Raw genomic sequence first — 26,267 nt, 5'->3', positions numbered from 1 at the left:
TGGCAAGCGCAAGGTCGTGAGTTCGGTTCCCGGTACCGGAGAAAAACCAAAAAAAAGAAAGAAAGTCTGTCCTGAAGTCTGGCCCACAGCAGAGGTGCCTGTCTTTCCCACAGTTGCAAGTATCTTGTCTTTCACATTGGTTCATTTGAGGCCCCAGCCCTGTTCTGACTGCCTATAATATTTCTAGCTAACTCAGCTGCCTACAACATACAGAATAGTTAGAATTTTCTTTTTAAAAATTTTATCTTATTAGTACACATTTGTAGTATATAAGGATTATATTTATTGTGCAAACTTGGTAGAGGTACATAATACATGCTAATTCTCTTTCCATTCCTTTCTCTCTTCTCTTGCTCCCTCCCTGTATCTCTTGGCTCCCTTCCCATTTGGTAAGGATCTATCTCATCTATCTCCCCATTTCCTATTATTTATCTTCTATTTTGCTATTTATGTATAGTTTGGATTTCTTATGTAAGAGGGACCGTGTAATATTTAAGGTTGTGTGTCTGATTTATTTTGCTTAGCATTATGGTCTTGAGGTGGATTAATTTTCCCACAAAGGATTCAAGTTGGTCCTTCTTTATGGCAGAATAGTACTCCTTTGTGTATAGATACCACATTTATCCATGTATTTATTGATGAGCATATAGGCTACTTCCAAGATTTAGGTATTACCAATTGTGCTACTATAAATATGGGGAAGCATGTACCACTGTAACATGATGTCTTTAACTGTTTTTGGAAGACACCTAGAAGGAAAATAGCTGGGTGAAGTGGAATTTTAAATTTTAATGTTTTGAGAAATCTCCATAGTGATTTCCGCAGTGGTTGCCCTTAAACTTGTTCGTACCAACAACACAAAGGCTTCCCCTTTCCTTGCCACCTCACCAGCACTTGTTATTATTTGATTTCTTGATGATGGCCATTCTGCTTGGACTAAGATGCAACTTCAGGATTGTATTAATTGGCATTTCTCTAATGGCCAGTGATGTTGTACAATTTTTTATGTATTAATTGGCCATTTGTATTTCTTCTGAGAAGTGTGTGTTCATCTCATTGGCTCAGTTTTTCACTGGGTCTTTTATTTTTGGGGGTTCTAATTTTTTGAGTTTTTTATGTATTCTAGATGTTAGTCTTTTGTAGGAGGAATAGCTGGCAATCTTTTTCCCTGTTTGTAGGTTGTCTCTTCATTCTGTTGTTTTATCTGCTATGTGGAAGTCATTTAATTTGATGTGATCCCATGTGTTGATTGCTGATGTTATTTCTTGTGCCACTGGGGTTTCACTCAGAAAGTCCTTGCCTAGGCGTATGACTTCAAGACTTTCACTGTTTTATCTTCCAGAAGACTGTTTTCCATTTTATTTCCTTTTACCCTTCCTCATTCTATACTCTTCAATCATGTTTATATACATGTTTTTCCAGGTTTGTTGGACTTCATGTCAGCTGATGTCTCTTGAGACCACGATCGGCTTTGCCTGAGTCACTTCTTCCTCACCGTGACTCAATACCCGAAACCAACAAAGTCCAGAAGGAGAGGTTGATTTTGGCTCATGGCTTTTAGAAATTTCAGTCCCTAGTTGGCTGGCTCCTGGGCAGAAGTTGCAGGTGGGAAGAGCCTACTATGGAGGAAACCTGCTCACATCATGGTGGGCAGGAAACAGAATGAAGAAAGAAACCAAGGAGGGAGATAGACCCTACTACATGCCCCCAGTGACCTGTCTCTCCCACCAGGTGCCACCTCCTAACATCACTTGAAGCTACAGTGGGCCAGGGATATAGTTCAGAGGCACAAGAGCCTACTGTAACCCCCAAATTCAGTCACCTCACCAAAGCTCTGCCTTTGAGTTCAGAGCTTTGAGTGTTCACTATTTTGTCACAGATACATCCTCTGGTGTCAACAGTAAGAGGTGTATGTGTCATTTTGAACAGCTGAATAGTATTCTGTTTTATGTGTCATTTCCTTAGCTAGCTTTCTGTGGGTGCACATGCAAGTCATTTCCAGGTGTGTATTATTATATAAGTAATTCCATAATGAGTATTCCACTGTGATTTGAAAATGGCTTGGCAAACGTCTCTGATCACATTGGGCGGTAATTATTCATGTGCCTGTCTTTCTCACCAGACAATTATTAGTACTTGGAGGGAGAAAATCATTATTTCTTTTGCAATCTTCACTATTCTGCAGAGATGCAGCAGCAATTCAATCTAAAGTGTTGAAAGAAAGGAGGAATAAATGAATGGATGTTGACATAATGGGTACACACATATATCATCACACACGTCTTCAGATTTTGCTCAAATTTTCACTGGCCCATAGCTTCGTATCTCTTAGGCGTTATTGAATTCCCTGCATGTTTCTAATTTCTCTTTATAGATGTCATTACCAATGACATATATTCAATTTTATTTTAGTATTTAGAATATAGTCATATCTTAACTCTCTCATAGCTTGTGGTGGTCTCTGGAATAGGTTTTTTTGAATTGCAGAGAAATAATCTAAATGCAGGTACCCGGCAGTATTTACTTAACCCTAGGTAGAGATATGTTAATAAGACTGAAACTGTCAATTACAAAAAGAAAAGCCACATGGTATGTGTGCCGCACACTGTTTTCAGCTGTTCGCTATTACAAGTTCTCTGGAGTGTTATTTGCTACAATAACTGAATGGTCCCATAAGTTCATTTCACCAATATGACCACAAAATTGTGTTAAGTCACCGAGGGAAAAAGAAGAAAACCAACAGAAAGGGCAGGAACGCTGCTTATGTCTTCATTAGAACTCACCGTTTTTCCCACTTGTCTTTTCAGTATGCTAAGACAGCTTGCTGGTCTTGTAGTGTGGTACAATACAGCATAATATCAAACTGACTCTCCAAAGGAAAGAAACACATTGTTGATGTCTCTGTAAGAGCTTGCATTTGGCTTACTGACTAATGCCTTGCATTGTCATGGGTATATAAGGCAACAGAAGCCAAGTGGACCACACAATAACAGCGATCAGTTGGGTGTCAAAAATTTGCAAGAGCATAAGCTGTTGTTTATTTCTCCTTACTGGGCCAGAAGTGCTTAACTATTGTTGTCCAGTATGTTGCAAATGTGCATAGTTCAAAAAGCACAAACAGAGCGATATGGAATTATAGAACTGAAAATGGGTTACTGATTGGGTACAAATTCATCAAGCCTCTTTATTTCTCAACAAGCTTTTATTAGATGCCACAATAGCGTGCTTTGGAAGGAGTGAAAATGACTGTGAGCAAAGGACACAGCAGGAAACCTGACCTCTGGGGATTTCACTTCTGCTCCGTTAATGGACTGTGTATCTGTCCCACCCCATTATGCATACTTGCAAACTTCCAGTTGGTGAATCATTAATCTTACATGAAGAACACCTGATCTTTTATGTAGTTAATATTTATACTCCTCTAAAATTCTGTGTTGAAATTTAAACTCTAACCTGATGGTATTAGGAGGTGGAACCTTTTGGAAGTAACTAGGTCATTAAGGTAGAGTCCTCATGAGTGAGATTAGTGCCCATATAAGAGACCTTGATGACCTTCCTTGTGTGCTGAGCCATGTGCAGACACAGGTAACTGGCTCTCACTAAAAGAAGAAGGCTCTCACTAAACACCAAATCTGTCAGTACCTTGATCATGAATTTCCCAGTCTCCAGACTATAAAAAGTATGTTTCTTCTAAGCCACCTAGTCTGTGATATTCTGTTACATCACCTTGCACCTATTAAGAAAATTCAATGCTTAATTTCTTCAGAAACCTACATAACTCATATATGATGGAAAAATAGTGAGGCTGGAGCTTGAACCCTGAAAATGTCACTGTAAAAGTTATTCTTGAATTGCTGTGCCAAGCTGTCTCCGATTAGGAAAATGTATTATCTGTAATAATGTCAGAATTATTTCTCTACAGCACAATCATTGGCTTGTCTTTTTCCAGATGAAAACCTTTATCAACTCACCTTGGCTTAGAGCGTGGTCCTCAGCTATCCTTTCCTGCAAAATCCATGGCAAATATCATTCCCTTTCACCTCACTGTTTCATGGTTTCCTCAGCAATCCAGAAGGTGCATCCAGTTGCATGTAATGCAACATAGTGTAACTGTAGAGATGATTTTAAACCTGACCTTTTCTTCATATGCCAGAGTTTTATAACATATAGCAGAAACATGATTACTGTGGCTTAGTAATATATCAACTAATTGTATTCAAATCTCCAGAAGTATTGTAGAAGCCAGTAAAGGTCTGAGTAATTGCTTAAGAAATTTGTCAAGAATCCTGACTCTTTCTACCTTTAGGGTCACCATGCTTAGCATAGTAAGATTTCTACTTGTACATTGACTCCCTCACCTGAAGATATCACATCTACAAGCAAGACAGGAAAAATAAATAACGGATTGTAATTTTTTTTTTTTTGGTACTGGAAATTGAACTCAGGACCTTGTGCTTGCCAGGCAGGCTCTGTGCTACTGAGCTATCTCCCCAGCCCCAAAAGAAATAAAGGAAATGGACAAAAATTGAAACCAAGTAGGTGTTGTAAGGTGAAACCATCCCTTTTAATAAGCTGTACAGAGAGAAGCACCTTGTTTACCATTTACCTCTTATTGTCCATAACTGTTTCATTTGGCCATGTCTATTTGCAAGAGGTTCAGTGAGGCTGAGTACTTTAATCTGAGCAAATCCCCCCACCCAATTCAAGGATCTGGTAGTTTGAAGGAGAGACAGAGTGATGGGCAGACAGCCAGCAGTTTGTGCCTTGTAAAATGTAAGCCAACCTTTGCATTTTCATTGGTCATTGATGATTCTGAAAAGGATTCCACTACTGATCACAGGATACTAGTGATATGCTGACTCCATTGTTGAGGACATCTGAATTATAGGAAATATCTAAATCCCTAAACAAAATATAGAAGGAGAGGGGTCTTACCAGTTTGACACCAGCCTATTTTTGTAAATTCCTGTTCTACCATCTCAAACCCTTTGCTTCAGTCACACATAACTTATCTTTTTTGAGTGCATTGATTCTCTTGCCCTTGTATTTTTTGCATGTGTCTTTTTCTCTGCTTAAATAATCCATTTCATCTGCTCTATCTGGTGAGATGGTACATACTCTGCAAGGCCCAGAATGCCATCACAGCTCTGGAAATGTCCTTATCGTTCTCTGTCAGGTCTATTTTGGGTGCTCTATGTACACCTCCCTTAACTCACTTGTCCTTATTTGTTTGCATCTATGTCATTTCTGACAAATTCTATGGCCTCTTAGAGAACAAGGACGATAATTTATTCAACTTTTGCTATCCGGTGCCTCCTGCAATTCCTGGAATATGTTCAAGACACCTGCCTGAGAAAAACACAACTGAATATTATCTCTGGTATACAGATGACCTACAAAGAGTTGAAGCAAACTACTCCAGCCATAGTCAGAAAACTGCATTGACCCATGTCCCTTAAATCTAGACATCAGTGGATTAATGACCATCAATAGAAATGTGGGAGAGACAGATAGAATTTTTCTTTTGATCTTGGTGATGATCTTAATATAATTCAGAAATATAAATGTTCATTATTTCTATCTACTATTATCTCTGCTTTTGCTCTCTTATCCGGAGTTACTCTATTTTTCTTTGTATACAATTTGATACACAGTTTGTGTCCTCATAAATTTATTTTTTTCAGAGTAGAAAAGACAAATTTAAGTAAAAAATCTGAACTTTTTGGAAAAATGATTACTTACGGACTTTTCAGTTGTGTTAGGGGCTGCAATACTTATATGTGGCACATGCTTAGTAAGTGTCATGAGAGCAAGATTAGGAGCAGTAAAGAGCTGGATGAGGACCCAGAAGGGAAAGAGAGTCAGTTTCAAACAAAGAATTGGACAAGGGGTGATAGTAGACATGGTGCATTCCTGTTATGGCACCACCCTTCTCTCTGCTTCTTTCCTGAGTGTATGAGGGACAGACATCATTACTCAATCAAAATACTTTTTCTACCTGAGTCCAGACATGGTCTCAGAATGCATCTCAGTGCTATGATGCTCCAGGTATGTTATACCAACAGAGGCAGGAAAGTGGGCATATCCTCCAGTTATCAATGCCTCCTCCCTAAGTTCTACTCAGGTCGGTGCTTTCCGTATGATGGCTCCCTTCACAAAGAGAACAAAATATTGTGAGCCAAGGTAGAGATTGCATGTACCGTATTTCAGTCTTCTGTCAAGTATCTGGTGAACAGTGGATTCTGTATCTTATCATCAGAAAGCGCCTAACAACATCACCTCTGTACTTGCCGAAAGAATGAAAGGGACCATCTTTCCCACAGGTTATAACTGATGTGGGAGCTAACATATACTGAATGGCAAATAAATAAATAGATATAACAAACCCTTTATAGCTACATCCTTCTGTTTTTCTAACAATCACTTGAGGTTATCACTATTGTCCCTATTTTATGATGAAGAAATAACCCCAGAGAAATTAAATCCTTTGCCTACAATCTCACAGCTGGCCATTGATGAAGATAAGCTTCAATCTCAGATCTGTGACATCCAACATCATGCTCAAAGACGCTGGAGAGTGCATTGGTTTAAAATCTGCTTCTTGCCTATTTTTTCAGGGCACTTAGTACTTATACTTTTGATAGAAGCCTTGAGCTTTAATTTTATACTCTCTTGAGTCTTGTAGACTATGAAGGCAGATGGAAAATGGATAAATGCAGATCGGATATGTACTAGAAATAATCAACCTATTTAGAACTTCGTGCCTATCAGGTATAATTCTGGCCCTGGGAGACTATCTTGATGGAAATGGAAATTATACTTAGGTTTCATCTTCTTTGTCTCCTTTTCTGCAGGACACCGCCCCTATCACGTGATCACTGCCCGAGCTCACCCTGGAGAGAGCAATGCCAGTTGGGTGATGAAGGGCACCTTGGAGTTCCTCATCAGCAATGACCCTGTGGCAAGGCTCTTGAGGGAAAACTTCATTTTCAAGATCATCCCCATGCTAAATCCAGATGGAGTCATCAATGGCAAGTATGTCATAGAGGGGGCTAGATAAGACCAGCATTTATATTACCATTGGAATGCTCTGCTCTTTCACCCACGAGGTGTGGTTGGAGAGGCCTTGGTACCTGCAAGAATATGTTTTTCTTTGTGTTATGGTTTATGTCTGTGTGTCCCCCCAAAGCCTCCTGTGGATATGGGGCAGGCTATTAGAGTTGAATATGGGTGTGAGAGCTGCACCCGCCTGGGAGTGGATAGTTTGCATATGTAAGGGACAGGAAAAGAGTGCTTGGGGCACTCCTCCCCCATTCCGCCCTGGTGTGTGTGCTTGTAGCTTAGCTGTGGCTGCCGTCCTGAGATGCAGCCCTCTGCCATGTGTCACTCTGCCTTACAATCGCCAAGTACGGATTAAAACTTCCATGAACTGTAAGCGAAATAAACCTTTCCTTCCTTAAATTTGGGCGTCAGATATTTTGTCCCAGCAGTGAGAAAAAAGTAACCAAGACACTTTGCTACTTGGTACAAATACTTTTGCATATTTTGTACAAATGATATTATATTCTCCATACATATTTATGTCAGTTTCATGGTTTCTTTGAATAGAAAGCTATATCTATTCTGGCAATTAGTGCCAGAAGATATGATCTAGTCCAACACTTTTTTTCAGAAGGGGAGAACTGGTGTCCAGGGTAATCAAATGACTGCCCGAGTCGCATGATGGCTAAGTGGCAAATTTAAGACTCAAACTGTGATTTTTTTTCCCACAGCTAAGACCAATACTTTCATATTTACTTTTTAATGTGTGTTGCAGAGAATGTGTAATTTCAGTTGTAATTTACTGGATTCTGGAGATGCATAAAATCAGTGTGTCACTCTAGCTAAACAGAATATTGGTTGAAGAAAAGGTTGGAGTCTTTCTTCTTATTTAGCCTCTGCATGCCTTTGGAAAGTGTGATGGGAAAGATGATTATTTTGTCCCATGAAGTCTGTTGGAAAGGGTCAGCATTCTCAGAGTTTGGGCGGTAAGATGCAAGTGAGAGCCCCAAGGTATAGATGGTTCTTTACACTGTAAAAATGGACCTTGTAACCTTTGGAAAAACAAAGAGTAGGATACATGGAAAATATTGAGTGAAAAATTAATTTCAAGAGCTACAAATTACAAACTCTATAGTTTAAAGCAACAGTAATAAGTACATGCACACATTTAGAAGATTGAGCAAAGAGAACATCATTAAAATGATGAAAGAATGAGAATTATTAAGAAATACTAAAAAGAAACCCCAAACTTCAAAGAGATAACATAAATAAGAATGACTTAAGAAAGATGAAATAGTTGATTTCTTTAATTAAAAAAAGAAATTGAATGTTTAACAACTCAGACTGGACTAGTTTCAGAGGATAAACACAAGGTACAATTAGATAAGTTAAATAAGGTTAAAAACATAAAGATGGTAAAATATAAAAGGAGGAACAGCATAAATTCTAACTGATGTAATATTTTAAATCATGCCAAATACAAAGCTGCAGACCATCAAAATAAAATTATACAAAAAATGAAGCGCAGAAGATAAGCAAGGCATTCCCCTGAGCTTAACAGCTCGGGTCCTTCAGGTTCTTGCAGCTTAGCAATTCCCATCTATTTTAATTTAATTTATTTTATGTTATTATTTTTGATGGAAATTGAAGGCAAGGTCATGGGAAAGAGCAGGGTCCCTTCTTGGTGACTGATCTTTGAACAAGTGTTGGAAGATGCCAAATCTGTCATATGGAGCACCAAACAGGCCTCCGGGGGCTGTTAGTGCTTCTGGGATCTCAGGCTGCACAAGACCCTACAGCGGTGTCCTTTCTGATTGCACAGAACTCTTCTGATTCCTGCTGTGTGCTCCTTTAACTCCGGAGAACAGATCTAGGACATCAGGGAGTGGCCTTTCCCTCCTTGAGCAGCCAAAGATTTTACTAGTGAGCTTTCCCCATCGAAATGGATGGAAAACAGCTAAGCGAGGCATCTCGAGGGACGTGATCCCATTTCGACATTTTCTTATCCAAATTGGCTGTTTACGGAAGCCCATTCTTCCACGGAATTGTCTGGAGTATACAGCAGGGAAAGAGCACTGCACTTGGAGTTGTAACTCTAATTGGGAAATCTGGCTCTTCCCCTGACCTTCTCAGTTTTCCCCTCTGTTGGAAGAGGAGGACAACGTGCTCCCTGTTGACCTTTCTGGGAAAAGGCCTCCTAAGCCCAAGGCAATATTAAAGCTCAGGGATTAAGTACTAAAGTTTCTTCCATTTTAAATGCTCACACTTCCAGGTCAGGGGCTTGCTCCAGGTCTTTGGTTTAAAGGTTAATGTGATCTCAATCACTGAGGATCCTCTTGGCTGGGACACACATTATTTCCAGCTCACAGCTGGTTGCTCTGTGCTCCCAAATGGCAAGCCAGCTTCTTCTCAGTGACACTGGCATTCATCATCATTACTGTTATTTATTATGACTCAAATTACCCTTTTCATTTATATAGCATCTTTCATCATGGAGCTCAAGGCACTTTGTAGATCGCTTGAATAGTCCAAACAGTCTTGGCTGAAAGGGACTTGGAAATCACAGCCTTATTCCACTGTTAGGAACATTTTCAGGTCACAGAACACTGTTTGGAAAAGACTTGAGAGGGCCATGCATGTTACATTTCACAAGAAGAGTGTTTAAAGTCTCAACTCCTGAACTTTTCTTAGAAGACACTTTACACGGTTTATCTAACTTCCACTTGAGATGTTTTTGTGACTGGCATTCCGCTTTAGGGATGCCCATCCCAGGTGGATTTGTGTTGTACTATGCTTTAATCATTGCCCTTTGAGCCTCATCTATTTTAGGCAGTCTTCTTATAGGGCACCCCAAGGATAAAATCACATTACCCTTTTAAAGGCCTAAACTCTCCCCTGTCAAATCTTCTCCCAGTTTGATGCAACTCACTTACATATTATCTGTGGGATATTGTCTTTGATGTTCTTGACTTCAGTGATTTTCTCTAGACATAATATTATTAACAGCCTTCTTGAAAGTGACAGAACTGCCCTCTATATTGTGTGATCAGTAAGGAGTCGTTTGTTGTATAAAGATTAGAACACCTAAAGCTGAATTTGGCGCTTTAACTACTACACTGTGTTTCTCTGTCACTAGTAGTCATGGGCCTCCACAGAGCTTGCAGGAATATGTAAAAGCAGAGTTGCTTCCTTTTGTGGTGAATAGTGATGAAGCCTCTGAGGATAGCGGGGAGATTTTGATAAAAGTGTTCAGGGAGACAAAGCCAGGATTTCCTAACAAAAAATATAGTGGGTCTGGCCAAGCCCAGGATCTCTTAGCAACACACGTCTGAACAGGAAAACAAAGAACAAAGATGGATGGTTGTGTTCAATTCCGAAAGAAACGGTTTGCATCTTGCTAACCTGGAGTGTGTATGGAATTGGGCTCATTCCTTGGTGAAGCAGGACCAATGCAGTGTCTCATTGGCTGTTATAATTCTTCACAAGGTGGGGTGAGATAGAACGAGGAGTTAACAAATTAGTTAGAAAATGGATGATACTGATGGTGATCAGAGTGAAAAGAGAAGGGAAAGCAGGTGATGTCTGGGTAGCTCAAAATGTAGGCATCGAGTGTAAATGGGGACAAGAGGAGAGGAACATGTCAAACATAATTCCCATTTTAAGTTTTTTGGTTACTGAGTGGTAGTGACAACATAATTTTTATCAAGTCAACACACAGCCTAACATTTTATGTACAGGCAAATCAGAGCATATTGATTCTTAGAGCATATACAACTCTGTAAACTTGATTATCTTCTTCTAAGGCCAGTGCGAACAGACAAAAACAACAGCAGAGAGCAGAGGACTTACTATAAGTAAACACATCAAGGTATTAAGAAGTAATAGCTGAATGTACTAGAGGCAACAAATCAAACTATAAAAATCAGATAAGAAAATTAGATAAGGAAAGCTTAACAATCTGGGGCCATTTAAAGTTACTGCCAATAGTCTTTTACTCCACTGTGGGTTGTGAAGTCTTTACATTACTATAAGAAGAAAGCCTACAGGCTTTATTTTAAACAATTATTCAGCAGCTTTTATGAGCTGAGGAATAACCTAGTTCTTTTACATATATAGTCATTTAATTGTTACTATGACCCAACAAGTGTAACTTTTCTTCTGTTCAATTTATAGATGAGAAAACTTGAGCACACAAGGATTAAGTCCTGGATGCAGTTTAAACAGTTTCTGTTGCAGATCTGGGACTAGAACTTGTGTTTCTCCTTCACTTCTTTGCTATAGAGATTTAAAGAAATTTAAACAAAATAGTCTTCAAATATTCTAGCAGTGCGAGGGCTCTTATACTTATTTAGTTCTACTCCTTGAAAGGATAATGAAATAGAGACCAGAGAGATAAAATAAGTTATGCAAGATAGCATCCCTAGTTCAAGGCAGAAGTGGCATGAGAAACTGTCTAGATAATTAAAGCATACATGCAGATACGAGTGTGTACACATGTGCAAATATGCCCATGGTCAGGACTAGCTTGTGACTGAGCTGGCATTTATACTCAGTCTGTTGAATTCCAGAACACTTGTTCACATTAGTCTATCAGCTTTTCCCCACTGTAGATCAATATACACATAACGTTTTGGCCCCATCAGGAGATAAACTCTGAAATTAGTCTTGTTGACCCAGATTCAGGGAGTTCAGGATGAGCCAAGGCATAGACAGCCCCAGTTTTCTGCCATATTGGATGAGGATAACTGAATTTGTTCATCTTTGGTTCTCCTTCATGGAATTTGAATTCCTAGCTTGGCTGTGGTCTTGACACTGTACCTAGTCCTGTCTGTTTTCTCCCTTAGAAAATATATCTTTCCCTGTTTCTGCCAGTTTCTGGCTGCATACACCAGCTAGCTGACCTTGAATATTTACTGTCATGGAACTCACCTTCCACTGGCCGTTATGTAGTACTTTCACTCAGCTCTTTAGAATGGTAGAGGACTTAGGTTGTCCCACTGAGTTCACTTTACCTTTGGTTGGGTCATGTCTCTGCCTTTTCATTTTGACTTGAACTCTTACTTTTTAGTGTAGTTAGTCTCTACAATATAATAAAATGCAGTAGGGTGTCTCAGACTTTGGTATTTCACAGATCAGTTGCATTTGAATGGGCAGAGGACTGATTAATACATAAGTGATTTTTTTATTCAAATAAGTAAAAACTGAAAGATAGTCTCTGAGTAGCCAAATAACAGACTGGTGAGAAATTCTAACTCAGTTTTTGCTTAGGCTTCCTTCTTGCTCACATGGGACAGTACCAGCGACCCAGGGAATGTATGCTTGTTCAAGGCATTGAACCTACTTGGTGTTTGCACTATGACATGTGATGCTGGTGGCACAAGGACTTCTGTGGATAGGGAGTGGTATCTGGTCATCCAGCAAGTTAGTTTAGTCCTATTGTCAACCACCTTTGCTAGAGAAAATTGGGGGACAGGAAAAGATGCTGAAAAATGGGCTCTTCAGGGAAAGCCATTTGCATGGGCTAAAAAGGACAGATGGTTGGTGTCATGCAGAAGAGACCAAAGGAGACAGTCTCTTCACTGGGCACTTGAGAATAAATACAGCTGTGCTGATCATCAGGCTTGAATTTTCTTAGAGAAGTTACCTTCCATGATATCATTTGCTGTTAAGTGTTAATAAACCTTCCTGTCTTGTTTCAGCTATGCTATTAAGATTTAAAGAAAGTACCAATGCTCAAGATTGGTGAAGAGGAGAAGTCATACTAAGTGAAATTCCTAAGGGAACATTGAGCAATTAGTGCAACGTCTAACATGGTCTAAGAGTTGAGCTCAGTAAAACTTGGGCATTAAAAATATTAAAAATCTTTACTGTCTTCTAATGATAAGACATGATATATTCAGGATACCAGGTGTTCCAAAAGATGAGCATTCACAAACACAGGACAGTTAACGCCCATAGATGGGAGAAGTCTGATAGTTGAGAAAGGGCATGCTCAAGCAATGAAATGAAGAAGCAGCTTCCACCTCTAAGGAGGCAGGAAGCAAATGGAAGAGGTGGAGCTCCCAGGACCAATGGTCGTGGAGGCCTCTACACGTGCATGCTTGGAACTCTGAGAGGGAACTGACCTGTCTTGGGTCTCTGTCAATGAGGGGGTGCTGCCTAGAACATGAAGGAATCTGCAGTGGTCTGTATTCAGATGGCGAGGGGCTCCTCTGCTCTCCCGCCAGCTGTTCCAGCCATGTTAACTGGAAATGGAAGCAGAGTGAGGCCTTTTCTACCTTATACCGCCTTTCTATCTTCCTCTAGTGCCTCTGCTTGGCAGAACTTACTGGGAAGCCAACTGGAAAAGGATTCTGAGCACTGTGATTTCCTGTCTTTGACAATAGGTGAAAATAAGCACAAGGTGTCTCTTTGCTGAGTATCCGATATGTACTATTATGACATAAATGGTTTTCTTTTCTTCCAGTGGAAAAATGTTATATCCTTAAGGTAGAAAATTCAGTATGTATCCTTTTTTTTTCTATTTTAAAGAGAAAAATAAAACCCAAAACTGATACAGAGTTTCAAAACAAGATGATAGGAAATTAGCAGTGGTTATTATATTGTATATTGTTACTTTAGAAAAAGCTTAAAGAAGAAATTTAAAAGCCTTCAAATTTAGGACTACTGCGCTACATAATTCCAAGAGGCGTCATTCACATTACACTCTATTGTCATAATATAATGCTTCAAGAATTTTGCTAACCTGGACATCTTCTTGAGTTCTAGAGAAAACATTGTTAGCGATTTGGAGAGGATTTTTTTTAGCCATTTGTCTGTAAATTGACAGCATCAGGTCTATCAGCACTTTCTTCGGAGATAGCTGTATCTCCACATCTAGTACAACTTTTCAAAAGATAATATTTTTTGGTGCAATTTTTAAAACACCCACCATCTTCCTATGGCAAAGAATGCAGATGATATCATAAATCTTTAATATTGCAATCTTATACTACCAATGAGCTGTACTTAATTTAAACACTTCTTCATTATAAACAAGAAACAGATGAGCATTTTTGTTATAATCTTAGCTAATTTCTCTGGTCCTTTCTTTAAGATAAATTTCCAAGTGTAGTCAGTTCAATCAAATATATTATATAGATCTAGATATAGTATTCACTGTTGTTGGTGTTTCTAAATTCTTTTGAAAGGGAAATATTTTTATTAGTATATGGTTGTGACACATAATAATTACATTCATCTTGGGGAACTGGTGTGTACACATATCACATCTTAATCATTTTTACTTCCCCTACCTTACCCTTCCATATCCCTTCATCTCTACATCCCCTTCCCATCTTCACAAAGGCTACCTCCCTATTTCTTATCACCTATGCTTTATTTTGATCTTCAAATTACTTACATTTTGGGTTTCTCATACAAAAGAAACCATGTACTATTTAACCTCTGTATCTAATGTATATCACTTAGCATTATGGTCCCAAGGTATCTCTGTCTTCCTACAGATGACTCAGTGTGTATCTATACTACATTTTATTTATGCATTCATCTGCTAATAGGCCTATAGCTTGCTTCCAAGATTTAGCTGCTATGACTTATGCTGTTATAAACATGAGTATGCATGTATCTAAAAAAATTGCTGGAGAGGTTGTGGGGGAAAAGGAGCCCTTCTACATCATTGCTGGGAATGTAACTAATACAACCTCCATGGAAATTACTACAGAGATTTCCCCAAAATCTAAACCTATAAATTCCATTTGACCCAGCTATCTTCTGGGTATATTTCTCCCAACAAATTAAAGACATCATATGTTGTGTTTGACACATGGTATGGCCAGACTTTCCTCTTTGGAAAATTTACAGATTTATATTCCTCCTATTGTTGGGCAATAGTGCTGGCTCCCTGGGCAGCACTATTGTGAACACTGCACATCTGCATCATTTTTACTTCTTGTTAATCTGACAGGATAATCGTGATTTCACTCTTTTATACTTATAACTTCTGATTACCCTAATTATGTGAAAAGGTATCTATTTTACTTCCATTTTACTTCCAGACACAAAACAAAACCGAAAGAAAAGAAACGAGTGACACACCCAAGGTCTGTCTCGTATCTTACAAGTTTTAAAGTCAGGAATTGAAATCCATATGCCCCTTCTTGGGGACATCCTTGGAAAGTTTTGGCATAGGACATGGGAGTTGGAAAGTGCCTAATATCTCTTTGCTAAATCTAACTCTGGATGCACTTAATCTTTTTTGAAGTTTCTTAAAATATGATTCTCAGGTAAGGTCCTTGCAGGTCAGAGGAAAAGCTCTAAAAAGCTTTAAAAGAACTTCTGTTTGAAATGAACATACAGTCTATTCATCCATTCATTCATTTGAATCATTGAATCATTTATTCATAATTTAAAAAAATATTAGTATGAACAAATTTATTGATATACCTCCTGTAATGTTTTACCATATGTCCAACTTGGGGAGAAAATTTGTATCCTATCCATTAGAGGTACAATCTTCATTGCAACTGCATGTATCATAATTTCTTAACATTCTCTATTTCTTCCTCTTCCTTTCATTCATCATTCATATTCTTGAAAGAACTTCTGCAGATACATCAGAGAGCCTGGTTTTGTGCCTGGGTAGTCTCCAACAGGCTTAATAAGCTTGAGTTCTACAGATCCTTTCAAGCAAGGAAGGCTCATGTGGGGAGTGATTCATCACTTTGCTGGTCCATATTTGGCTTCCCTGTGCCTGCTTCCCTGTATGCCATGCCTGTGGGTGTGAGTTCTGCAATGTCCCTCACTACAGTAAGAATCCAAGTGCAGAGAACCAGGGCTGTCTGCAGGAGGCAAAAGAGGGGCAAGAAGAAGCAGATCAGTCAGGCAGTCAGATGGTCAACCTCTTAGAAGGTGGTTCTCTGACATTGTCTCCTCTAACTGTAGGTTGCTATCTCCCCGTCTATTTCTCTTTTCTTCTTTCTGTAACTCAGCGAGACATTGTGTCTGCCTCTCTGAAGGCTGAACTACAAGCTGAGGAGCCTGCAGGAGAATGTTTTACACCCTCTATGGCCTCTAGAGGGATGTGTGATTGAAAAAGTATTCTCTGTAGAAATGATGCTGGTGATGCTGGGAACACAACATGAGAATCATCCTTTCTTTGCAGTGTTCTACTCTAAGTGTCTTCTTGCAGAGAAACCCAGGACAATTCAGAGCGCTCACTGTGCCCTCCCTCTGCCCTCCCTCTGAGGAACCTTTCTGCACAAACACTGCAGTCTCTGGTCTGTGAAAGCCGAGCCTGTCCCAGCCGACTGCTCCTTCAGTGTAAGACTCAACTGCCCTTCCTGGAAGCGGGAAGTAGTGAAATGTACAATCATGCACTTTTATTGAGATTGCTTTTGTTGTTTTGAACTGTTTGGAACAGAGCAGTTTTATCAGTAGTTGGAAATTTTTGCTTTATTTGTTTTTAAGGGAAAAAAAAATAAGGTATTTTGGACATGGAGCCAAAGGTTGAATGTTTGGATGAAAATGTCATTCTGGATTCTGCTGCTACCCTGTTTGTGTATCTCGGTTAATGGGCTCTGAAGGGACGTGGGCAAAGATTATGCGGTCTCTTCCATTTTACTTTCCTTTCTTTGTATTTGGGAAAAATTATTATTCTGATGCAGTTGGAGGAACTATAATTTTCTCCCTCTAATTCTCGCCCTCAATGGAAAATAAATGGGGATGGAAATAGCAGTCTGGTTTGAATTCTAAGATATTTTCCTAGACAAAAAAGTGACCATTTATAGGAACATTTCAATCTCATGTCTTTTGTTTACAACTTCATAAAATGAAAGACAGAGATGTATTTAAATTAAAGGCAAAAGATGCAGACATAACTGTTTTCTACTTTTAATTCTTTCTTTGCAGTATGTGTCAGTAATTCTCAGGTAAAGGTGTTGAGGGAATTTTCAGGATATATGTGCTACGTCTTCTGACAGGTGGAAAGAGAAAGAGAGGACATGGCGTTTGATGCAATGTCCAGATCTCTGTGTGGAAATGACAGGAAAGTGTGGGTGTTGAGACACTTGAGGGTCCTCTGGCTCTGGAAGGAGATGTGACTCACTCACTCTTGCCGAAGAACTTGTTTATGGAGATCCACACGGAAATTTTTTGTTCTGGGAGCTCTCAAGGTCCCGCTGCTAAATCATTAATATAGCGCTACATGATGCGTGGAGCTGGGCTACGATTCTGGGGGTGCGTTCCCCGTGGCTTTCTCCCTCACCTCTATTCCCACAACTGCCTGCACACAGACAGGAGTCTGGAGCTTGAGGACTCCATTTGCCTTCCTCAGATATTGCAGTTCCTAATAAATATTACTATTTATTATTCCCAAATTTAGGGTTATTAATTTTATCAGCATAAACCTAATTTATGCCATCATAAACAGCAATAATAAATGCTGCCAAATGCTAATACCCAGCTCTTGCCAACTGTGCCCGTGGTTGACGGGTTCCCCCCTCGCTTCCCAGAAGCATTAAATTAAAAATGATTCAGTGCTGCAGAATCTTTGATCAAGTTGGGGCCGAGGCTCTTGGAGAAATGTGCTGGTTTTGTGAAATGCTTTGCTCCTTCCTTGGCCAGGCCACTGCTGATGTCTGACTGCACTCCAGTATTGCTCCCTCTCTTTGCTCTCCTCCTCCAGCCCTGCTGGAAAAGGAAGGAATGGGGGCAGGGATGCAGGGGTGGAGGAAAGAACATGCAAATTTATTCATCCTTACAATTTTTTTCTTGTGCATCTCTCTTCTCAGTGGTGCCATTCCTAACACTTTCTTTTCACATACACTTAGAAGTCTTTATAAAGCAAGCTCTTGGGTACAATATAGATTTGCCATTTTTCAGTTCTCGTCACATCTACTATGTTTTTAGTGATGTATGTTACATGGCTCTCTAAAATACATAAAGCTCTGTAACTGGAAAACTGAAAGCACACCCCTGACAACCCCCGCCAGAACTGAGGATGTCTTTTTCACTGTCACTTAATCTCAGGGGTTCCCTGCTCTTGTGAAGGAGAGAGAGCCTCTCCCTTTGTTATCAGAGCTGTAATAAGATCTCTTTGCCTTTCTTAAGGAGAACAATTTGTACTTTTTTGTCATTTTCCTGGCTCTTGCTTTCTTTTCATCAGCGATGGTTATGATGGTGGCGTAGTACAAGGGCTTCTGACCAGGTGATTAGAAGATCCTGGGTTTTGTCAAAATTGGCTCCTTGCCAGCTGTGTGGCTTTGGGCAAGTTACTTAACCTCTCTCTATTGCTGTTTCTTTACCTTAGTGAAGAGGCCATAAGATCTAACCACTGTACTACACTTGATTGGTATCATTATCACATAACATAACACTTTGAAACTTCTAGAGACTGTGCAATGTAAGGATTCCTTCTACTGTGTTCTGATCCCTGAATTTCAGAGGCAAGCCATCAACAATCTTCTCAATGGCCAGGCCAAGTCAGTTTAATGATCTTTTTTTGCTTTACACTTCTCAGTTTCCCATCGAGATCCGGGATGGGCTATTGCAATGGGAAAGAATTTCTGCAGAGAGGAGGATGGGGTCAAAGATGAGCAAAAAGGGACTGGGGTGTGTTTTGCACATGGTCCCAATGCCACACAAGGGATGTAAGCAGCATGTACTGAAAACATGCAAGAAAAAGAGAAGGCGATCCAGAGATGGATGGAAGGGGAAGGGAGGGAAGGACGGGATGAAAAAAGGTACCAGCGCCCCACAAGAAATGTAACATTATGTGCTAAAAATACAACCTAATAACAAAACAAAAACAATCAATCAATCAATCAATCAAACAAACCCTAGAGTGGCGGTAGAACCGAATAAATTGTACTAAAAATACAGCAATAGAAAAGGCTTAGTTCCGGGAAGCTCAGCTAATACCTTTTTTTCCTCTTCATGCTTACTCTTTAAAGAGATATACAGCCGGGGATATAGCTCAGCAGCATAAGTGCCTGCCTGGCAAGCACAAGGTACTGAATTCGATTCCCAGTACTAAAAAAAAAAAAAAAAAAAAAAAAAAATAGATTTACAGTAGTTGGCCACTGAAATGTACTAAAAACCAGGCTATGTGCTTTAGAAGCTAGCATATAATCAGCACTCTCCACCAAAGCATCTCCAAGAGCTTCCAGGGCGTTGACAAAGAGTTGTAGCTGTGGTCAATGGAAATCTGCCTCTCAGGCTGGAGTCCGGCTCCCAGGTACACCCAAGCCTCAGCTAGGGCAGAAGCCCAGGTGACTAGAAAAGTGCGCCCCCTCAGGAATCAAAAGGGATTGCACCGCCCGCACCTGACAAAGGGAACGGTCTCAGAGCCTTATACTTTCTACTTCTGGGACTTTCTACCTAGCAGCCAGGGGTGATAAGCAGAAAAGCCCAAAGCAGCACATAAACTTTGGTAATGCAGATCCATCCTCCTTGGCCTCACTTCTAGGTTGCCTTTTCCTGGGTTATTTATCTCTCAGAGCCATCTAGCCCTTTTGAATTATTAGGCTTATTCCTTCACTGCCCTGCTTCCTTCTTGCAAATATGCTCTCATACATCTTCACTCCACAGGAAACACTTTCTTCTCTATTTACAGCTTCTCTCTGCTCCCCACCCTTCTCCCTGGCCCAATAATAGCCAAGGAGATAAATAACAAGCATAACTCTTTTTGCCTATTATTTTTTGGTACTCTGCACAGTAACGTATATAATAACAAGGAAACAAATCTTATTACTAACGTAATTATAATAAATAAAAAATAACTCAGAGTTGAGTTTAAGGAAGGGGGCATGTCACGGGAGTGATTGCAGCAGGGTTTTAAAAATTTAATTTACTAGCATGGGTCTCTGCTGCTCTGTTGGTGCTCTGCTTAGGAGATTGTCTAATTAGAGAATCATTGTTATTGAGCTTTGACGATGTTCACCCCTCGCTGACTTATACCATGGGTATTTAAAGGGGGGGGAAATTGGCCCCAGGGTCCCTGGAGAAATCTCCTTATCAGCAGCTCTATGTGGGGGAACAGCAGCACTTAGTATGTTAAGTTGGATCATCCTCAAAGCCTGGGAACTGTAAAGAATTACTCGGCACCCTTCCCTCTGTCTGCAGATAAACTTCTCTTTAGCTGGTCTGTACAGATGTGCATTCACCCCTTCATTTGTGGTTCCCCAAGTGCAGTTCATAGTGCATCCCTTAGTGAAATATGCCAGTACTGATCCATCTTAGAGTGAAAATATTTTTCCATATAGCCAATTTCATTCTAGCCCAAAACAATTTATGTCCATTTGTTCTTGTATGGCCTGCCCTGGAAATGCAGAAAAGTAATTTTTCTTCATAAATGACTATTATCTTATGCACAACAGTTATCTAAATCCTTTTGGTACTTGGTTTGCTTATTTTTCTTCTTGATCCTAAATCATATATGGTCTCTGTCTGGTCCTACACATGGTATTTTAACTATAGTATAATTGTAATTGTTTTGTTCCCTTAACCCTCTCCAAGTTGCTTAGTCTCTTTGGAGTGTGGACAGCAGACAAGCCATGGCGTAATCACTTAACTTGGCCTCTTAGCATTGTTTTTCAACATTAGTATGACATCAAGCACACTTATTAATTTAATATGTGACCTTGTGCTCTTTTCAGTTGTTTTAGGCAAGTGCTTTCAATCTACACATTTGAAATTTGGGAAAAATACAGTGTAGGCCCAGATACTCTAAAACATCTTCCCCATCATCACAATCTACTACAAAAACGGGTAAATATGAATTGAGCATTCCCAGGCCTGACAATACCAAATTTTACATATATTGTCTTTAATCTTTATAACAACCCTCTGTGATATTAATATTATCCTGATATTAATGAGAAAACTGGTATTTTAAGAGCAAATTGAATATTCAAGTACATGTAGAAGGGCTGGGGATATAGCTCAGCAGCATAGCGCCTGCCTGGAAAGCACGAGGTCATGAGTTTGATTCCCAGTACCAAAAAAAAAAAAAAAAAAAAAGAAAAGTACACACAGAATACAGATAGTAACTGAGTAAAGAAGTTGTTAAATCCAGTTTTCTTTTTGTGTGTATGTGTGATTCTAGTATCTACCCACACACTACACTATGTTATATGCAAAGCTAGAAGTTATAGAATCCTAGAATATTTGCTTTGAAAGGCATCTTATCTATCCACAAATATGACCTCACTCTTACGTTTTGATTGAAAAAAAGCCCAGTAAAAGCATTGTAAGTTCTTAAATCTCCACAATATTAGAGTTGAATTTAGGAACCAAGCTTAAAATCCCCCTGCTGAATGGCTATACATACAAGAATAAAATATTTGCAACCTTGGCAAATACTTATGTATGCTCCCATGCATAATGTTATGACATTTGGGCCCGTAAAACAAAGGTAACTACTTCATATGGCAGAAGATGCAAAGAACGCTGTGTGACATGGATAGAGTGTCAGAAACCTCTGAGCCTGTGCACGATAACTTCTCAGAGAGGGTCAGTGTCAGGTGGAGTTTTAAAAGGTGAAGCAAAGGACACTAGGAAGAAGAGCAACAGTCCCTTCAGGCCAGGGTTTCCCAAAATCAGCATAACATCAGCACATTTACTAATTTAATATGCTTAGAGGGATACTAATAAACTGGTGCTACTAGGTACTTCACATAAGAGAGCGCTATTGTAAGAAAGGGTCAGGAGATTTGGGGTAAGTACACTTTTTTAAAAATTGCAGAATATGACAATAATATCAAAATACTAAAATGCATGAAGGCTTTCCAAAATGCAGTAAATTATGTGGAATTTCCTAAAGTTATTTGAACAGGGTCACATTAGTAGGTGTATGTCTAAGATATCAAGAACCCTAGTGACCCCCTAACTTGTGAACTGTTGTTCCAGGATTTTAACTGAGATGTAGACATAGAATGAAGCCTACTCACCAAGAAGCACACTGGCATAATGCCTAAGAACACAGACTGGGACAGAATTTCGGGGGTTTGCCACTTAATAGCCAGGTAGCTTTGTACAAGAAACCTGCTATGCATTGGATTATTTGGAAAACAGACTCTGAGATGATTTGCTGCCAGAGATTAATGGCACTGTGTTCTTGGGAATGACCCTTCTGAGGGAATGAGAGAAGTTACAACAGTTGATTTGTGATGTTGTTGTCATTACAGAGGCCTCAGATGATCCATGGGGACATCTGCAGATAAGATGTCCTATCAATGTCCCGCATAAAGCAAGAGGATGGAGCCTGTCATTTGTACCTTCTACCATTAATCAGTCCTTGAATATGGGCTCCTAGGAAAGAGCATAGTCATAGGCAAAGAAGATTTCTTTGGCTGATGGAGTTTATTAGTACAGGGTTCAGTCATGATCCTTAGTAGTCAATAGAAGCTAAGATAGAAGTTCTTTGGTCCTATAGAAGTGCTCTGATGGATACAGCACAGCATCCTCTCTGCTTCAGTTTCCTCATCTGTAAAATGGGAATGATAGTATTAGCTTCTTTATAGGGTCATTATAAATTAAATGAGTCATTGAATAATGTGCCTGATATTTAGTGTGCTCTATAACTGATAAAATAATTGAGATAAAAATATTGAGATGCAGGTTAGATATTCATCATGGAAATCATAGTTAGGACAATGAAAACTAAAAGAACAAAGAATATATGTTCTTTATTCCTAGTGAATCAAAAATAATTTTAGAGCCTATCCATTATCATATTTTTACCTGGTAGGCCTCATATAGCCTTTACTTAGGCTTGGATTAAGAAGCTACTAATACATTTTATGTAGTGCTCTTTTCTTAATAATGTAAATGTCTGTGATGAAAGATGCCCACTTTGGGAGTGGGTCTTTGAATTTTTGGGGGCCTGAATTTTAATTCTTTACATGTTCTACATAGAAGTACATCTGATAGTCTGACCAACTTCGATGAAGATAAAAATATGTAATATAACAACTACTCTTAATCCCTATCATTTTGTTCTGAAACCCTGTACCATTCTTATTGTTTTTGCTTTGTTTTGTTTTTGTCTTTGTTGTTGGAATTTTGCTATTGTTCTTTTCTTTAATTCTCCTTAAAATAAAAAAAGAAAATGGCCCATTTCTTCAAAAAGATACCTCCTTGAACAATTCATGCATTTCTTAAAACAAGTAAAGAAAATTCAGTCTAGGTCAAAATGTAAGTTGAATAAAGTCTATAGATATTGACAAGTTCCTAAGAAGGTCATTGCTCTTTCAACGTGATCAAAAGGGAACTATATTTGTGGAAGAGATGGACTATGTTAATATGACTTCAGAAGATTTAACGCTAGTATACTTGACATCAAATTTTTCCCTAAGTGCAATGTTAAGATGTTCAAAGCTTGGTTTGTACTTTCCAATGTCAAGACAAAGATTTCTAGTGTTTGTGGGTCTTGATTAGCTGGGCCTCATTCCAGAAAGAAACTGGAGCACTAATGCTCATCATTTGTGCTAGTAACTCTGGAAACTCAGACAGAAAGACTCCCTTCAACAATAATCAAGGCCGCTGTAGTCCATCTGATCTAATACGGGGAAGACTTAAAAATGTAACTGAGCATCTAGCTATTAATCTAGCCATCTTGACACTGAGTTACTGGGTGTTCCAATTCAGTGGATTTGGCCACTGAGAGACCCAGCCTAATGCATGTAATGCAATGGATATTCTCTGAAAAACAGTGTATTCTGCTTGGGTAGGTAATTTAAAGGCACTGAATAGCATAAAATAGATTATATATTCAAAAAATTCAGAATCATGCAGTCAACCTTGTCTTTCATTGTATGGAAAAAATAGGCCTAATGAATTGGTACTACTCATAGAAAATTACTCAGTTTCCTGGAATAGATGAAATCAAGTCAAAAGATGATTGACATTTCCCTCCTACTAATATTTCCATTCATGCTGTTTCTCTTGGACTAGAAATATATCCCTAGCATCCAAGAGAGAAAAATAGTGTGAGCTATAGATGAGTATATTTCTGCCTAATCACTACCTTGATTGCATTAAGAGATGCCTAGACAGGTGATTGGCTTGTGAGGGCATTAACTTCATCAATGAACTAACCCTTTGATGAGTTCAAAGACGAATGAGCTATTAGGAAATGGGAGATTGGGTTTACTTGGAGGAAGTAGGTTACTAGGGGGATGCCTTAGAGGGGTGTATCTTTTCCCAGGCTCTTTCCTTTTCTTTTTCCTGGATCCCAAAAGGAAAATAACCTTTTTTTCACCAGGCCCTTCCCCCTGACATTTTTGTCTGGAATCTGCTAGCCATGGACTGAACCCTCTGAAACAATAAACCAACCATAGCCTCTCTTCCTTTAAGTTGCTTTTCTCAGGAATTAGGTCACAGCAATGAAAAACTGACTAATATACTTACAGAACTTAGCAGCTAGTCCAACTTCTTATCCTGTGCTCTTTATGCCATGAAATCAAACAGCCTATACCCTAATGTGTCTCTAGTGTGTAGACTTAATTCTTCTTACAGGAACTCATTTCATTACTGAAAGTCCTATTAAGTAGTCATCTCTTGAACCATGTTAAAACATCTATTCCCCAAGCTTCTACCCATAATGCCACATAGAATAAGTTGAATCACTCCTTTTCAGACTTTTATAAAATTCAAGACTGCCTTCCTATTGCCCCTATGAGTTTTTCTTTCTCCAGGGTAAGCATCTTCAACTACTTACCTTGTGGTATGTTTTTGGTTTCTTCTGTTGTGCTGTTTATTATCTGAATTGCTTCTTTCATTGGTTCAATAAGTGTCAGTAGACCATCTCCTAAGTGAGAAACACTGGTAAACCTGTGGATATAATGGTGAGGAGATCAAGCTGTTCACAGAATAGAGTTGGAAACAGACCATTGAAAACAGTGTAATAATACTCTTATAAGTGATCTGATGGCTCTTAACTATAGAAAAGCTTAGAGAAAGGATACTTAATTAGCCCCCAGGCCCAGGATGGCTTCCCAAGGTGGTTTACATGGAAAGCAAAGGAAGAGACAGCCAGCAGCAGTGTGTGGGATCAGTGGAGGCAGGGATGTGTGAGAGCTTTCCTCAGGAGATGCTAGCAGGAATATCCAGTCCTTTATCACAATAGGACTCCTAGATGCCCAGATGAGCATTGCCATTATCATTCTGAAAATGAAAGTGCTGTTCCTGAAGCCTGAAGTCATGCTTTCTTCTGCTCTTTTGATGACCTAATCATATTGCAAACTCATTTTCCATTTATTGTCAAGTGAAGTCCCTGTGTCCTTTTTATATTGTCACTAACTTCAGTGTTTCCTTCTGCATCACCATGCAGTTGATTTGGGTAGATCAAGTGATGGAATTCATACTTACTCCAATTTCATGTGATTATGTTCCATTCCTAGGAGAGGACTTTGGGTCTTGAATCTGCCACCCATTTCATTTGGCTGTCTTCTAATTTACATGGAATCTTCAGAACTGACATGCATTTCTTTTTATCTCTTTACCATGTCATTAATACGTCTGTTGAACTTGAGTGATCCAAGGACAACATACTAGAAGACATATCACCAAAGATATCAGTCCATTCAGTTACAGTCACTCACCCACTGTCTAGTGTATTTCAGTGTTGCCATCGAGCCCATCTTTCCATACATAACTTGCAAGGATATCTTGTGAGACTTTTGCAAATTCTTCACTGAGGGCCCATTAAAACTTGTCTCTTTATCTAATAGCCTGTCAAAGTGTAAAATGAAGTCAGGCTGGCATGGCTGGAACAATTCGCTATGTTGTTCTTGGTGATAGGTACCAGTTTCTATGCTTTCTGTTTCTTTTTCTAAGGGATCCTCAACTTCTCTGTTAATATGTTGCAGAAATTTGCTGAAGATCCATGTTAAGCTCATTAGTTTCATCTCTCTCTCTCTCTCTCTCTCTCTCTCTCTCTCTCTCTCTCTTTCTTAATTTCTCTCTCTCTCTGCCTTTTTAAAAATTGGAGATGCGGTTGCCCATCTCTAACTTTTGGGATTTTGCATAAATGACTGACATCGTCTCAAGCTAAGGGTATATTCAGCTAAAGTCATCTTTAGAGAGCGAGAAGAAGCTCCTAACTTAGGATAATTCAGACTCCTAGAGACACGTGTCATAATGGAGAGTGTGCAGTCAGTAGTGTTCTTTGTTCCCATTCATTCATGCCTGTCAGGATGATTTAGTTTGGGGGTGTGAGAAATGCA

At 39.2% G+C, this 26,267-nt stretch overlaps 1 protein-coding gene across 3 annotated transcripts in view; it reads left to right on the top strand.

The window, feature by feature from the left end:
- Nucleotides 1-26,267, top strand: part of Agbl1 (ATP/GTP binding protein-like 1) — an 800,368-nt gene that overhangs the window by 275,590 nt on the left and 498,511 nt on the right. For all 3 annotated transcript variants that reach the window (XM_005381585.2, XM_005381584.2, XM_013512654.1), the window contains exon 18: nt 6,855-7,035. In XM_005381585.2, the coding sequence (XP_005381642.2) occupies nt 6,855-7,035 (181 nt within the window). The remainder of the gene's footprint in view (nt 1-6,854; nt 7,036-26,267) is intronic.

This window comes from Chinchilla lanigera, unplaced genomic scaffold (genome assembly GCF_000276665.1).
Source record: "Chinchilla lanigera isolate Chin_1 unplaced genomic scaffold, ChiLan1.0 scaffold00015, whole genome shotgun sequence".
NCBI lineage: Eukaryota > Metazoa > Chordata > Mammalia > Rodentia > Chinchillidae > Chinchilla > Chinchilla lanigera.
Note: the sequence above shows the minus strand (reverse complement) of the source record. Positions and strands in the feature narration are given on the sequence as shown.